This window comes from Oncorhynchus gorbuscha, unplaced genomic scaffold (assembly GCF_021184085.1).
Source record: "Oncorhynchus gorbuscha isolate QuinsamMale2020 ecotype Even-year unplaced genomic scaffold, OgorEven_v1.0 Un_scaffold_4471, whole genome shotgun sequence".
NCBI lineage: Eukaryota > Metazoa > Chordata > Actinopteri > Salmoniformes > Salmonidae > Oncorhynchus > Oncorhynchus gorbuscha.
The window spans coordinates 2,082-19,704 of NW_025748477.1; the positions used below are offsets into that span (position 1 = coordinate 2,082).

Sequence of the window (17,623 nt, forward strand, 5' to 3'; positions counted from 1 at the left end):
GGGAACGTTACTTTTGTGAGCACCCTGTGGTGCGTTGGTGCTATTAAAAGACACACAGCATTGAACTCTGTCTCCTGCATTTGACTCCACACCCACGACACCCGGAGCATTACAGAGGGTTTCTAGCCAGAGGGAGGGTATTTTCTTGCTCCGCATGTAACTATGAATCTATTTTTTAAATATTTTTACTTTTGATGATGTAATCGGGAGGAACTTTAACTTCATAATTGTTTCTAAACAACATAGAAATTTGCCGTTTTCACGTACACTTCATGGCCAAAAGTATGTGACCCCCCCTTCAAATTAGTGGATTCGGGCTATTTCAGCCACACCTGTTGCTGACAGGTGTATAAAATCGAGCACACAGCCATGTGATCTCCATAGACAAACATTGGCTGTAGAATGGCCCGTACTGAAGAGCTCAGTCACTTTCAACATGGCACCGACATAGAATGTCGCCTTTCTGCCCTGCTAGAGCTGCCCCAGTCTACTGTGTTGTTATTGTGAAGTGGAAATGTCTAGGAGCAACAACGGCTCAGCCGCGAAGTGGTAAGCCACACAAGCTCACAGAATGGGATCACAGAGTGATGAAGCGCGTAGGGCGTACAAATTGTCTGTCCTTGGGGGCAACACTCACTACTGACTTCTAAACTGCTTCTGGAAGTAACGTCAGCACAAGAACTGTTTTGTCAGGAGCTTCATGAAATGGGTTTCCATGGCCAAGCAGCCGCATACAAGCCTAAGATCACCATGCGCAATGCCAAGCTTCAGCTGGAGTGGTGTAAAGCTCACCAACGTTGGATGCTGGAGCAGTGGAAAAGTGTTCTCTGTAGCTTCACCATCTGGCAGACGGATGAATCTGGGTTGGCGGATGCCAGAGAAACGCTACATGCCCCAATGCATCGTGCCAATTGTACAGTTTGTGGAGGAGGAACGCAATGACATTCTAGACGATAATGGTCCATACAGAAACGGTTTATCAAGATCTGTGTGGAAGAACTTGACTGGCCTGCACAGAGCCCTGATCTCAACCCAGTTGAACACCTTTGGGATGCATTGGAATATCGACTGTGAGCCAGGCCTAATCTCCCAACACCAGTACCAGACCTCACTAATGCTCTTGTGGCTGAATGGAAGCAAGACCCCGCAGCAATGTTCCAACATCTAGTGGAAAGCCTTCCCAGAAGAGCGGAGACTGTTATAGCGGGGGGGGGGTCCAACTCCATATTGATGGCCATGATTTTGGAAGGAGATGTTAAACAGCAGGTGTCCGCATACTGTTGGGCATGTAGTGTATATAGACACTGGTATTATGCTGGAGATAATTACGTAGTGGAATTATTATACTTGAAGTTGGCCAAATGGCAAAAAAAGGACATTGTCGTCTTCAAAGGATCATATTTGTATTACATATTCTATGAAAGACAGTTCAATATGTGGAGATCAATGACTGCCAATTATAAAATGCTAAATAACACCCTGCTATGGATAAAGGATGACATCTGAATGTCATTTCCACTAGTTCTTTAACATGAACACGTTTCCCCTGCAGTAGGAATCAACCGTATATCGATCCCACATATCGACTGAAGTTGACTAAATTATAATCAACCGTATATCGATACCACGTAACGACTGAAGTTTAATAAATTATAATCAACCGTATATCGATACCACGTAACGACTGAAGTTTAATAAATTATAATCAACCGTATATCGATCCCACATAACGACTGAAGTTTAATAAATTATAATCAACCGTATATCGATACCACATAACGACTGAAGTTGAATAAATTATAATCAACCGTATATCGATCCCACATAACGACTGAAGTTGAATAAAATATCATCAACAGCTAATAAGAACAATTTTTATTTATTTTATTTAACCGAGACATTAATTTGACAAATCGTTCTCAAAATGATCTTCCACTTATTAGCAATTAACAAATATTTTTCATTGTCATGAAAGATTGCTAGAATGTTCCCAATGTGTGATCAAAAACATTCTGGGAAAAATATATTTTATATTTAAAAGATTTTATTTATCCTTTATTTAACTAGGCAAGTCAGTTAAGAACAAATTCTTATTTACAATGACGGCCTACAGGGGAACAGTGGGTTAACTGCCTTGTTCAGGGGAAAAATACCAGATTTTTACCTTGTCGGCTCAGAGATTCGATGCAGCAACCTTTTGGTTACTGGCCCAATGCTCTAAGCACTAGGCTACCTGCTGCCCAAAAATATGAAAAACTGGCCCTTCTCTATGACCTTGAATGTGCAATGGAAGGAATACACACAGAATAAAGACAAAAGGTTTTCTGAAGTATTCTGGAAGATGAATGAAATGTGATGTTGCTGCTCCAGCCCTGAATCTCCCCAGAGCCAAGTTAGCTAAGGAAGGAAGGAAGGAAGGAAGGAAGGAAGGAAGGAAGGAAGGAAGGAAGGAAGGAAGGTTAGTGAAGTTTCTTTCCATTCAAGTCTTTTTAAGGTTTTATTCACTTTATCTTGTTGCTTCTAAGAACGATCTGCTAGATATCGAACTGTTTGAACTGAGGAGGCCTACTCGTTAGGGGTATATAGAATATACAGAGTACGACGGCTGGCTGACTCACATAACAGATCACTTAACATGTCATATTTCATTTCATTTAGATGTCATATTCATCAACCACCTGAATCAAAAACTGCATCTCTTCATAATCATCATCACCCTCATCATCATCATCACCACCATCATAATCCTCCTCATCATCATCCTCACCACATCATACTTGTATTGTATAATCCGTCTGTTTAAGCTAAAAGATATCTGTTGTTTTGCATTTGGGCTGTACCTCAATCCATCCATCCACTAATATCGCAATTCCGCATTTGTGGTGAAAGGTGGCAGAGACAGAATGGTGTTCATCAGACCATGGAAAGGTGAGACTCTCACAAACATCATGGTGTTCTTCTGTTTTACGACTCACAGGACTCGTCTAATGTCGGTACGATCTGTTCTGTTTTACGACTCACAGGACTCGTCTGATGTCGGTACGACCTGTTCTGTTTTACGACTCACGGGACTCGTCTGATGTCGGTACGACCTGTTCTGTTTTACGACTCACGGGACTCGTCTAATGTCGGTACGATCTCTTCTGTTTTACGACTCACGGGACTCGTCTAATGTCGGTACAATCTGTTCTGTTTTACGACTCACAGGACTCGTCTGATGTCGGTACGACCTGTTCTGTTTTACGACTCACGGGACTCGTCTGATGTCGGTACGACCTGTTCTGTTTTACGACTCACGGGACTCGTCTAATGTCGGTACGATCTGTTCTGTTTTACGACTCACGGGACTCGTCTGATGTCGGTACGACCTGTTCTGTTTTACGACTCACGGGACTCGTCTGATGTCGGTACGACCTGTTCTGTTTTACGACTCACGGGACTCGTCTGATGTCGGTACGACCTGTTCTGTTTTACGACTCACGGGACTCGTCTGATGTCGGTACGACCTCTTCTGTTTTACGACTCACGGGAGTCGTCTGATGTCGGTACGACCTGTTCTGAAAACGTCTGTCTGTAGAGTCTGAACAGTTTGGTCTCTGGTGAATACCGTACTGTACCTGTCGGTTGTTCTGTTCCAGGACGTCCACAAGCCTCACTGTCACGCCTTGGTCTTAGTATTTTGTGTTTTCTTTATTTATTTGGTCAGGCCAGGGTGTGACATGGGTTATTGTGGTGTGTTTTCTGTCTTTGGGTTTTGTGGGGTGTCTACGTAGTCTATGGCTGCCTGAGGCGGTTCTCAATCAGAGTCAGGTGATTATCGTTGTCTCTGATTGGGAGCCATATTTAGGCAGCCATATTCTGTGAGTGTTTCGTGGGTGATTGTTCCTGTCTCTGTGTTTGTTGTCACAAGATAGGCTGTATAGGTTTTCGCGTTTCGTTTGTTGTTTTGTATATTTAGATATTTCATGTATCGATCATTTTTTCATTAAGGAACATGAGTAACCACCACTCCACATTTTGGTCCGACTCTCTTTCAACAGACGAACGCCATTACAGAATCACCCACCACACCCGGACCAAGCAGCGTGGTGACAGACAGCGACAGCAGAAGTAGCGAAAGGAGGAATGGACATGCGAAGCCGTTTTGGATGGCAAGGGTTGTTACACTTGGGAGGAGATACTGGCTGGAAGAGATCGCCTCCCATGGGAACAGGTGGAGGCACTTAGGAGAGCAGAGGCAGCCGGAGAGAGGAGCCGACGATACGAGGGAACACGGTTGGCAAGGAAGCCCGAAAGTCAGCCCCAAAGATGTATTGGGGGGGGCTCAGGGAGAGTGTGGAAGAGTCAGGGTTCAGACCTGAGCCAACTCCCCCTGTTTATCGTGAGGAGCAGCGATCACAGGACTTCTGGACTTGGGAGCAAATATTGGACGGAAAAGGACCCTGGGCGGAGCCTGGTGAATATCGACGCCCCAAAGAAGAACTGGAGACGGTGAAAGGGGAGAGGCGCTGGTATGAAGAGGCAGCACAGCGACGAGGATGGAAGCCTGAGAGTCAGCCCCAAAAATGTATTGGGGGGGTGGCTCACAGGGAGTATGACTACGCCAGGTAGGAGACCTGCGCAAACTTCCTGTGCCTACCGGGGGGCTAATGAGACCGGGCAGGCACCATGTTATGCTATGGAGCGCACGGTGTCTCCAGTGCGGGTGCATAGCCCGGTGCGGTACATACCAGCTCTTCGTATTGGCCGGGCAAGAGTGGGCATCGAGCCAGGCAAGGTTGGGCAGGCTCGGTGCTCAAGAGCTCCAGTGCGCCTGCACGGTCCGGTCTATCCAGTGCCACCTCCACACACCAGTCCTCTGGTGGCAGCTCCCTGCACCAGGCTTCCTGTGCGTGTCCTCGGTCCAGTACCACCAGTTCCAGCACCACGCACCAGGCCTTCAGTGCGCCTCGCTTGTTCAGCGCAGCCAGAGCCTTTCTCCTCTCCAGTGCTGTCGGAGTCTCCCACCTGTTTAGCACTGCAGGAGCCTCCCGCCTGTTCAGCGCAGCCAGAGCCTTTCTCCTCTCCAGTGCTGTCGGAGTCTCCCACCTGTTTAGCGCTGCAGGAGCCTCCCGCCTGTTCAGCGCAGCCAGCGCTTTCCTCCTCTCCTGCGCTGCCGGAGTCTCCCGCCTGTTTAGCGCAGCCAGAGCTGCCAGCCTGCATGGAGCAGCCAGAGCTGCCAGCCTGAATGGAGCAGCCAGAGCTGCCAGCCTGCATGGAGCAGCCAGAGCTGCCAGCCTGCATGGAGCAGCCAGAGCTGCCAGCCTGCATGGAGCAGCCAGAGCTGTCAGTCTGCATGGTGCAGCCAGAGCTGCCAGTCTGCATGGAGCAGCCAGAGCTGCCAGTCTGCATAGAGCTGCCAGTCTGCATAGAGCAGCCAGAGCTGCCAGTCTGCATGGAGCTGCCAGTCTGCATAGAGCAGCCAGAGCTGCCAGTCTGCATGGAGCTGCCAGTCTGCATAGAGCAGCCAGAGCTGCCAGTCTGCATAGAGCAGCCAGAGCAGCTAGATCCGCCAGTCAGCCAGACTCTTCCAGATCTGCCAGTCAACCAGACTCTTCCAGATCTGCCAGTCAACCAGACTCTTCTAGATCCGCCAGCCAGCCAGGATCTGCCGGAGCCAACTACCTGCCTGAGCTTCCTCTCAGTGCTGAGCTTCCTCTCAGTGCTGGGCTTCCCCTCAGTGCTGGGCTTTCTCTCAGTGCTGGGCCTCCCCTCAGTGCTGGGCTTCCCCTCAGTCCCGAGCTTCCCCTCAGTCCCGAGCTGCCTCAAAGGTCTCTGGTGAATACCGTACTGTACCTGTCGGTTGTTCTGTTCCAGGACGTCCACAAGCCTCACAAGATTTGTCTGAAGGTCCCCAGAGGGAGGGTCCCCAGGTCTCCGGAACAAGGGGTCATATAGCAAAACGGAGAAAACCATTGTGTTCATGAGTCTCATCTTTCCATAGAGGGGTCTCTAGCATAAACTGACATATTTATGTATTATGCTCATTAGATTTTCACGGGGGCGCGGACATCGACCTTAAGGGGTTTAACATGTCACTACACACGCCGAGTCTCTCAAAGGGAGACTGCATGATGCTGACTGCTCCATTATTACAGTAGGACACCCATTGTGAACATTTCATTTGAAAGTTAAACACTTTCCACAATGCAGCGCAACACAGCAGGAACCATCTTGTTTCTGTGTTCATACATAAAACACAAAAGAGCCTGGGGGGGGGTGGGAGGAGAGGAGAGAAGAGAGGATAAGAGTAGAGGAGAGGTAGAAATGTGAGGTGAGCGGGGAGGAGAGAGGAGAAGAGGGGAGGAGAGGTGAGGAAAGAGGGTTTAGATTATGTGGAGGGTAGAGAATGAGGGTAGAGAGGAGAGGTGGAGGGGGTGAGGGGAGAGAAGGGGAGGGTAGAGAGGAGAGGTGGAGGGGGTGAGAGGAGAGAAGGGGAGGGTAGAGAGGAGAGGTGGAGGAGAGGAGAGGGGAGGAAAGGAGGAGAGGGGTGGAGAGATTGGAAGAGAGCGGAAGAGAGGAGGAGATGAGAGGTGAGATCAATCAAAAACAAACCTACTTTAGCACCAAATGAAAAACAAGTTGTGTCTGTGTCTACAGTATACTGTAAAGGGGCTGAGGAGGAGGAGGAGGGCTGAGGAGGAGGAGGAGGGCTGAGGGGGAGGAGGAGGAGGGCTGAGGAGGAGGAGGAGGAGGAGGAGGAGGAGGAGGAGGAGGAGGAGGAGGAGGAGGAGGAGGAGGAGGAGGAGGAGGAGGAGGAGGAGGAGGAGGAGGGCTGAGGAAGAGGAGGAGGGCTGAGGAGGAGGAGGAGGGCTGAGGAAGAGGGCTGAGGATGAGAGGAGGGCTGAGGAGGAACCTACTGGAAAAACAGGACCACCTTCACCATCATAATGAAAATAAAGCCCTCTCATCGATCCAAATAGACTGTATGGACTATATGTATATGGTCTCATGTCTATAGTAGACTGTATATGGTCTCATGTCTATAGTAGACTGTATATGGTCTCATGTCTATAGTAGACTGTATATGGTCTCATGTCTATAGTAGACTGTATATGGTCTCATGTCTATAGTAGACTGTATATGGTCTCATGTCTATAGTAGACTGTATATGGTCTCATGTCTATAGTAGACTGTATATGGTCTCATGTCTATAGTAGACTGTATATGGTCTCATGTCTATAGTAGACTGTATATGGTCTCATGTCTATAGTAGACTGTATATGGTCTCATGTCTATAGTAGACTGTATATGGTCTCATGTCTATAGTAGACTGTATATGGTCTCATGTCTATAGTAGACTGTATATGGTCTCATGTCTATAGTAGACTGTATATGGTCTCATGTCTATAGTAGACTGTATATGGTCTCATGTCTATAGTAGACTGTATATGGTCTCATGTCTATAGTAGACTGTATATGGTCTCATGTCTATAGTAGACTGTATATGGTCTCATGTCTATAGTAGACTGTATATGGTCTCATGTCTATAGTAGACTGTATATGGTCTCATGTCTATAGTAGACTGTATATGGTCTCATGTCTATAGTAGACTGTATATGGTCTCATGTCTATAGTAGACTGTATATGGTCTCATGTCTATAGTAGACTGTATATGGTCTCATGTCTATAGTAGACTGTATATGGTCTCATGTCTATAGTAGACTGTATATGGTCTCATGTCTATAGTAGACTGTATATGGTCTCATGTCTATAGTAGACTGTATATGGTCTCATGTCTATAGTAGACTGTATATGGTCTCATGTCTATAGTAGACTGTATATGGTCTCATGTCTATAGTAGACTGTATATGGTCTCATGTCTATAGTAGACTGTATATGGTCTCATGTCTATAGTAGACTGTATATGGTCTCATGTCTATAGTAGACTGTATATGGTCTCATGTCTATAGTAGACTGTATATGGTCTCATGTCTATAGTAGACTGTATATGGTATATGGTCTCATGTCTATAGTAGACTGTATATGGTCTCATGTCTATAGTAGACTGTATATGGTCTCATGTCTATAGTAGACTGTATATGGTCTCATGTCTATAGTAGACTGTATATGGTCTCATGTCTATAGTAGACTGTATATGGTCTCATGTCTATAGTAGACTGTATATGGTCTCATGTCTATAGTAGACTGTATATGGTCTCATGTCTATAGTAGACTGTATATGGTCTCATGTCTATAGTAGACTGTATATGGTCTCATGTCTATAGTAGACTTCACATAGGTCATTCATAACATACTATAACATATTATATGACATATTATCACACGAAGAGCCCAGTCTTAAACACAGTGCAGTCTGATCTGTGGCAGACAGACAGCAGAGGGATGTGACATATGAGCTGTTGGACGGAGGGTTGTTCAACAATCAAACAGTGATGGTCGCCTTCTCAAACGGCACCCTGTTCCCTATATAGTGCACTACTTTGAACCAGAGCCCTATGGCACCCTATTCCCTATATAGTGCACTACTTTGAACCAGAGCCCTATGGCACCCTGTTCCCTATATAGTGCACTACTTTGAACCAGAGCCCTATGGCACCCTATTCCCTATATAGTGCACTACTTTGAACCAGAGCCCTATGGCACCCTATTCCCTATATAGTGCACTACTTTGAACCAGAGCCCTATGGCACCCTGTTCCCTATATAGTGCACTACTTTGAACCAGAGCCCTATGGCACCCTGTTCCCTATATAGTGCACTACTTTGAACCAGAGCCCTATGGCACCCTATTCCCTATATAGTGCACTACTTTGAACCAGAGCCCTATGGCACCCTATTCCCTATATAGTGCACTACTTTGTGTAGACTAACCAGAGCCCTATGGCACCCTGTTCCCTATATAGTGCACTACTTTGAACCAGAGCCCTATGGCACCCTGTTCCCTATATAGTGCACTACTTTGAACCAGAGCCCTATGGCACCCTGTTCCCTATATAGTACACTACTTTGAACCAGAGCCCTATGGCACCCTGTTCCCTATATAGTGCACTACTTTGAACCAGAGCCCTATGGCACCCTATTCCCTATATAGTGCACTACTTTGAACCAGAGCCCTATGGCACCCTGTTCCCTATATAGTGCACTACTTTGAACCAGAGCCCTATGGCACCCTATTCCCTATATAGTGCACTACTTTGAACCAGAGCTCTATGGCACCCTGTTCCCTATATATATAGTGCACTACTTTGAACCAGAGCCCTATGGCACCCTATTCCCTATATAGTGCACTACTTTGAACCAGAGCTCTATGGCACCCTGTTCCCTATATATATAGTGCACTACTTTGAACCAGAGCCCTATGGCACCCTATTCCCTATATAGTGCACTACTTTGAACCAGAGCCCTATGGCACCCTGTTCCCTATATAGTGCACGACTTTGAACCAGAGCCCTATGGCACCCTGTTCCCTATATAGTGCACTACTTTGAACCAGAGCCCTATGGCACCCTATTCCCTATATTGTGCACTACTTTGAACCAAAGCCCTATGGCACCCTATTCCCTATATAGTGCACTACTTTTGAGCGATGCCAATAGGGCTTTAGTCAAAGGTAGCATACTATATATCCGTATTTCGGATGGGACGTTAAACGGGTGTCCTGACTCTCTGTGGTCACTAAAGATCCCATGGGACTTATCGTAAGAGTAGGGGTGTTAAACCCCGGTGTCCTGGCTAAATTCCCAATCTGGCCCTCAAACCACCACGGTCACCTAATCATCCCCATCTTACAACTGTCTCATTCACTCCCCCCTCCTCTCCCCTGTCACTATTCCCCAGGTCGTTGCTTCTACACCTGCATTGCTTGCTGTTTGGGGTTTTAGGCTGGATTTCTGTACAGCACTTTGAGATATCAGCTGATGTACGAAGGGCTATATAAATAAATTTGATTTGATTTGCTGTAAATGAGAACCTGTTCTCAGTCAACTGACCTGGTAAAATAAGGGTTAAATGAAAGGACGATATACAGAGAACATGTTGCCATGTGAGATGCAGTCAGGGACCAACCGAAGGCTGTTTCTCCCTTTCTCTCCAGGCGGTCTGACAACGCAGCATCTTTAACTCAACAGTAGTGAAGCTGATGGTCACTAAGGAACAAGGACCGCAGCAGTTTGATAAGGTCGAGTAGGACTGTGACCCCAAAATGGCACCCTAGTCCCTATTAATAGTGCACTACTTTTGACCGGGGTCCATAAGGGCTCTGTTTATAAGCAGTGCAGTATGTAGGGTATAGAGTAGCATTGGGGATGCAGAGCAGGACTTCACCTTGTCAGCAGTCTGCTGAGAGACATGGTCTCATTAAAGAGGAAGATCCCTCCCATAAGCCTGTGATCCACAGCGAGGTGCTCGCCACAGAACAGACAAGTATTCAATCATCCAGACAAGTAATTGATTGTATAATTACAACACAACACTGCACTACATGCCCACCCGTCTGTCTGACAGTCAACACTGTCCACAGGATTTCAGTTTTCAGCTCTCAGCCTGGAGGCTTTTACAAACTGAAGGATAGCACAGCTGAAAAATGCAATGGATGGGTGAAAGTGATGGATGGACTGTCATGGGCTGGCTGGAGAAATGCACTATTAGAGACTTAAAAACAACATCCTGTCAAGTATCTTAGAAGGACAAGTCCCTGCAGTGCAGTTGTGTTTTTCATGATGCTACTGTTAGGAAAGCATTTAGGAAGAACTCAAATTCACACAGCTGTGAGTTCATTTACATTTTAACATAATGCATACTGTATGACCCACTGTATAGAGGATACATACTATATATGACCCACTGTATAGAGGATACATACTATATATGACCCACTGTATAGGATACATACTGTATGACCCACTGTATAGGATACATACTGTATGACCCACTGTATAGAGGATACATACTGTATGACCCACTGTATAGAGGATACATACTGTATGACCCACTGTATAGAGGATACATACTGTATGACCCACTGTATAGAGGATACATACTATATATGACCCACTGTATAGGATACATACTGTATGACCCACTGTATAGAGGATACATACTATATATGACCCACTGTATAGAGGATACATACTATATGACCCACTGTATAGAGGATACATACTGTATGACCCACTGTATAGAGGATACATACTATATATGACCCACTGTATAGGATACATACTGTATGACCCACTGTAGAGGATACATACTGTATGACCCACTGTATAGAGGATACATACTGTATATGACCCACTGTATAGAGGATACATACTGTATGACCCACTGTAGAGGATACATACTGTATATGACCCACTGTATAGAGGATACATACTGTATATGACCCACTGTATAGAGGATACATACTGTATGACCCACTGTAGAGGATACATACTGTATGACCCACAGTAGAGGATACATACTGCATGACCCACTGTATAGAGGATACATACTGTATGACCCACTGTAGAGGATACATACTGTATATGACCCACTGTAGAGGATACATACTGTATATGACCCACTGTATAGAGGATACATACTATATGACCCACTGTATAGAGGATACATACTGTATATGACCCACTGTATAGAGGATACATACTATATATGACCCACTGTATAGAGGATACATACTATATATGACCCACTGTATAGAGGATACATACTGTATGACCCACTGTAGAGGATACATACTGTATATGACCCACTGTATAGAGGATACATACTATATATGACCCACTGTATAGAGGATACATAATGTATATGACCCACTGTATAGAGGATACATACTGTATATGACCCACTGTATAGAGGATACATACTGTATATAACCCACTGTATAGAGGATACATACTATATATAACCCACTGTATAGAGGATACATACTATATATGACCCACTGTAGAGAGGATACATACTATATATGACCCACTGTATAGAGGATACATACTATATGACCCACTGTATAGAGGATACATACTGTATATGACCCACTGTATAGAGGATACATACTGTATGACCCACTGTATAGAGGATACATACTGTATAGAGGATACATACTGTATATGACCCACTGTATAGAGGATACATACTGTATATGACCCACTGTAGAGGATACATACTGTATGACCCACTGTATAGAGGATACATACTATATGACCCACTGTATAGAGGATACATACTATATAACCCACTGTATAGAGGATACATACTGTATAGAGGATACATACTGTATGACCCACTGTATAGAGGATACATACTGTATGACCCACTGTATAGAGGATACATACTGTATGACCCACTGTATAGAGGATACATACTGTATATGACCCACTGTAGAGGATACATAATGTATAGAGAATACATACTGTATGACCCACTGTATAGAGGATACATACTATATAACCCACTGTAGAGGATACATACTGTATATGACCCACTGTAGAGGATACATACTATATATGACCCACTGTAGAGGATACATACTGTATATGACCCACTGTATAGAGGATACATACTGTATAGAGGATACATACTATATATGACCCACTGTATAGAGGATACATACTGTATGACCCACTGTAGAGGATACATACTGTATATGACCCACTGTATAGAGGATACATACTATATATGACCCACTGTATAGAGGATACATACTGTATATGACCCACTGTATAGAGGATACATACTGTATATGACCCACTGTATAGAGGATACATACTGTATATAACCCACTGTATAGAGGATACATACTATATATAACCCACTGTATAGAGGATACATACTATATATGACCCACTGTAGAGAGGATACATACTATATATGACCCACTGTATAGAGGATACATACTATATGACCCACTGTATAGAGGATACATACTGTATATGACCCACTGTATAGAGGATACATACTGTATGACCCACTGTATAGAGGATACATACTGTATAGAGGATACATACTGTATATGACCCACTGTATAGAGGATACATACTGTATATGACCCACTGTAGAGGATACATACTGTATGACCCACTGTATAGAGGATACATACTATATGACCCACTGTATAGAGGATACATACTATATAACCCACTGTATAGAGGATACATACTGTATAGAGGATACATACTGTATGACCCACTGTATAGAGGATACATACTGTATGACCCACTGTATAGAGGATACATACTGTATGACCCACTGTATAGAGGATACATACTGTATATGACCCACTGTAGAGGATACATAATGTATAGAGAATACATACTGTATGACCCACTGTATAGAGGATACATACTATATAACCCACTGTAGAGGATACATACTGTATATGACCCACTGTAGAGGATACATACTATATATGACCCACTGTAGAGGATACATACTGTATATGACCCACTGTATAGAGGATACATACTGTATAGAGGATACATACTATATGACCCACTGTAGAGGATACATACTATATATGACCCACTGTAGAGGATACATACTGTATATGACCCACTGTATAGAGGATACATACTGTATATGACCCACTGTATAGAGGATACATACTATATATGACCCACTGTAGAGAGGATACATACTATATATGACCCACTGTATAGAGGATACATACTATATGACCCACTGTATAGAGGATACATACTATATGACCCACTGTATAGAGGATACATACTGTATATGACCCACTGTATAGAGGATACATACTGTATGACCCACTGTATAGAGGATACATACTATATGACCCACTATATAGAGGATACATACTGTATAGAGGATACATACTGTATGACCCACTGTATAGAGGATACATACTGTATATGACCCACTGTATAGAGGATACATACATATGAATTTGATTATCCTCAAGATGTCCCTGAGGTCCTAATTAAAGTGAAACTATATATACACATGACCAAATACACAGGACCAGGACCAATACACAGGACCCAATATAATGAACCCAATACACAGGACCCAATATACTGGACCAGGACCAATACACAGGACCCAATATACAGGACCCAATATACAGGACCCAATATACAGGACCCAATATACAGGACCCAATATACTGGACCAGGACCAATACACAGGACCCAATATACAGGACCCAATATACAGGACCCAATATACTGGACCAGGACCAATACACAGGACCCAATATACAGGACCCAATATACAGGACCCAATATACAGGACCCAATATACAGGACCCAATATACAGGACCAATATACAGGACCCAATATACTGGACCCAATATACAGGACCCAATATACAGGACCCAATATACTGGACCAGGACCAATACACAGGACCCAATATACAGGACCCAATATACAGGACCCAATATACAGGACCAATACACAGGACCCAATACACAGGACCCAATATACAGGACCCAATATACAGGACCCAATATACTGGACCAGGACCAATATACAGGACCCAATATACAGGACCCAATATACAGGACCCAATATACAGGACCAATACACAGGACCAATATACAGGACCCAATACACAGGACCCAATATAATGGACCCAATACACAGGACCCAATACACAGGACCAGGACCAATACACAGGACCCAATATACAGGACCAGGACCAATACACAGGACCCAATACACAGGACCCAATATACAGGACCCAATACACAGGACCCAATACACAGGACCCAATATACAGGACCCAATATACAGGACCCAATATACAGGACCCAATATACAGGACCCAATATACAGGACCCAATATACAGGACCCAATATACAGGACCCAATATAATGAACCCAATATACAGGACCCAATATACAGGACCCAATATACAGGACCCAATATACATGACCCAATATACAGGACCCAATATAATGAACCCAATATAATGAACCCAATATACAGGACCCAATATAATGAACCCAATATACAGGACCCAATATACAGGACCCAATATACAGGACCCAATATACAGGACCAGGACCCAATATACAGGACCCAATATAATGAACCCAATATACAGGACCCAATATACAGGACCCAATATACAGGACCCAATATACAGGACCCAATATACAGGACCCAATATACAGGACCCAATATACAGGACCCAATATAATGAACCCAATATACATGACCCAATATAATGAACCCAATATACAGGACCCAATATACAGGACCCAATATAATGAACCCAATATACAGGACCCAATATAATGAACCCAATATACAGGACCCAATATAATGAACCCAATATACAGGACCCAATATACAGGACCCAATATACATGACCCAATATACAGGACCCAATATACAGGACCCAATATAATGAACCCAATATACAGGACCCAATATACAGGACCCAATATACAGGACCCAATATACAGGACCCAATATAATGAACCCAATATAATGAACCCAATATACAGGACCCAATATAATGAACCCAATATACAGGACCCAATATACAGGACCCAATATACAGGACCCAATATAATGATATACAGGACCCAATATACAGGACCCAATATACAGGACCCAATATAATGAACCCAATATAAGGACCCAATATACAGGACCCAATATACATGACCCAATATACAGGACCCAATATAATGAACCCAATATAATGAACCCAATATACAGGACCCAATATACAGGACCCAATATACAGGACCCAATATACAGGACCAGGACCCAATATACAGGACCCAATATAATGAACCCAATATACAGGACCCAATATACAGGACCCAATATACAGGACCCAATATACAGGACCCAATATACAGGACCCAATATACAGGACCCAATATACAGGACCCAATATAATGAACCCAATATACAGGACCCAATATACAGGACCCAATATACAGGACCCAATATACAGGACCCAATATACAGGACCCAATATACAGGACCCAATATAATGAACCCAATATGATCCAATGTGATAATGGAGAAGTCTATGTGATAATGGCTGTCTCTATGTGATAATGGAGATGTCTCTAGGACCCAATATAATAATGGAATAATGGAGATGTCTCTATGTGATAATGGACCCAATATAATGGAGGACCCATAATGGACAGGATGTGATAATGGAGGTCCCTATGTGATAATGGAGATGTCTCTATGACCCAATATGATAATGGACCAGGTCTCATGTGATAATGGACCATGGACCCAATATACATGGAGATGTCCCTATGTGATAATGGAGATGGACTAATATAATGGAGATGACCCAATATACAGGACCCAATATACAGTGATAATGGAGATGTCCCAATATAATGGAGATGTACACAGGATAATGGAGGGAGATGTCATGTGATAATGGACCCAATGTGATAATGGAGATGGGTCCCCATCATAATGGAGATGTTCTCAAATTGTGATATATGGAGATGTCACTTATTTTGATAATGGAGATGTCTCTATGTGGAATAGGCTGCCATTTTGGATGTACCCAAAATACTATGTTCACTTTAGGAGATGATCCAATGTGATAATGGAGAAGTCTCTATGTGATAATGGCTGTCTCTATGTGATAATGGAGATGTCTCTATGTGATAATGGAGATGTCTCTATGTGATAATGGAGATGTCTCTATGTGATAATGGAAAGGTCCCTATGTGATAATGGAGATGTCTCTATGTGATAATGGAGATGTCTCTATGTGATAATGGAGATGTGTCTATGTGATAATGGAGATGTCTCTATGTGATAATGGAGATGTCTCTATGTGATAATGGAGATGTCTCTATGTGATAATGGAGATGTCTCTATGTGATAATGGAGATGTCTCTATGTGATAATGGAGATGTCTCTATGTGATAATGGAGATGTGTCTATGTGATAATGGAGATGTCTCTATGTGATAATGGAGATGGCTCTGTGTGATAATGGAGATGGCTCTGTGTGATAATGGAGATGTCTCTATGTGATAATGGAGAGGTCCCTATGTGATAATGGAGATGTCTCTATGTGATAATGGAGCTGTGTCTATGTGATAATGGAGATGTCTCTATGTGATAATGGAGTTTTCTCTATGTGATAATGGAGATGTCTCTATGTGATCCCGAATGGAACCACATTCTTTTAAGCCCCATTTATACCTGGGTCTAGCATGAGTCGTTTGTCCTGATCTTGTCCTCATTCTGATTGTGCCCGCATTTTTAGATCAGTGTAGACCTAGTTCCCTGGTCAAAAGTACTGCGTGTTGTAGGGAATCGTGTTCCGTTTGGGGCCTTCGTATCATCACATGATGGAGGTCAGATGAGAATAATGTAAATGTGATTTAGAAAGGTGAAAGGGGGAATCCTAGTCAGTTGTACAACTGAACGCCTTCAACTGAAATGTGTCTTCTGCATTTAACCCCTCTGAATCAGAGCGGTGCCGGGGGGCTGCCATAATGGACATCCACGTCTTCAGCGCTCGGGGAACAGTGGGTTAACGGCCTTGTTCAGGGGAACAGTGGGTTAACGGCCTTGTTCAGGGGAACAGTGGGTTAACGGCCTTGTTCAGGGGAACAGTGGGTTAACTGCCTTGCTCAGGGGAACAGTGGGTTAACG

General features: G+C 43.9%; 1 protein-coding gene across 3 annotated transcripts in view; it reads right to left on the reverse strand.

Annotated features, from left to right (window-relative positions):
• Positions 1-1,940: 1,940 nt before the first annotated feature.
• The window catches only part of LOC124028585 (transcription elongation regulator 1-like protein), a 29,794-nt gene continuing 14,111 nt past the window's right edge, over positions 1,941-17,623 (reverse strand). For all 3 annotated transcript variants that reach the window (XM_046340623.1, XM_046340624.1, XM_046340622.1), the window contains exon 5: positions 1,941-2,397. In XM_046340623.1, coding sequence (XP_046196579.1) covers positions 2,225-2,397 — 173 coding nt within the window. In that variant the 3' untranslated portion in view covers positions 1,941-2,224. The remainder of the gene's footprint in view (positions 2,398-17,623) is intronic.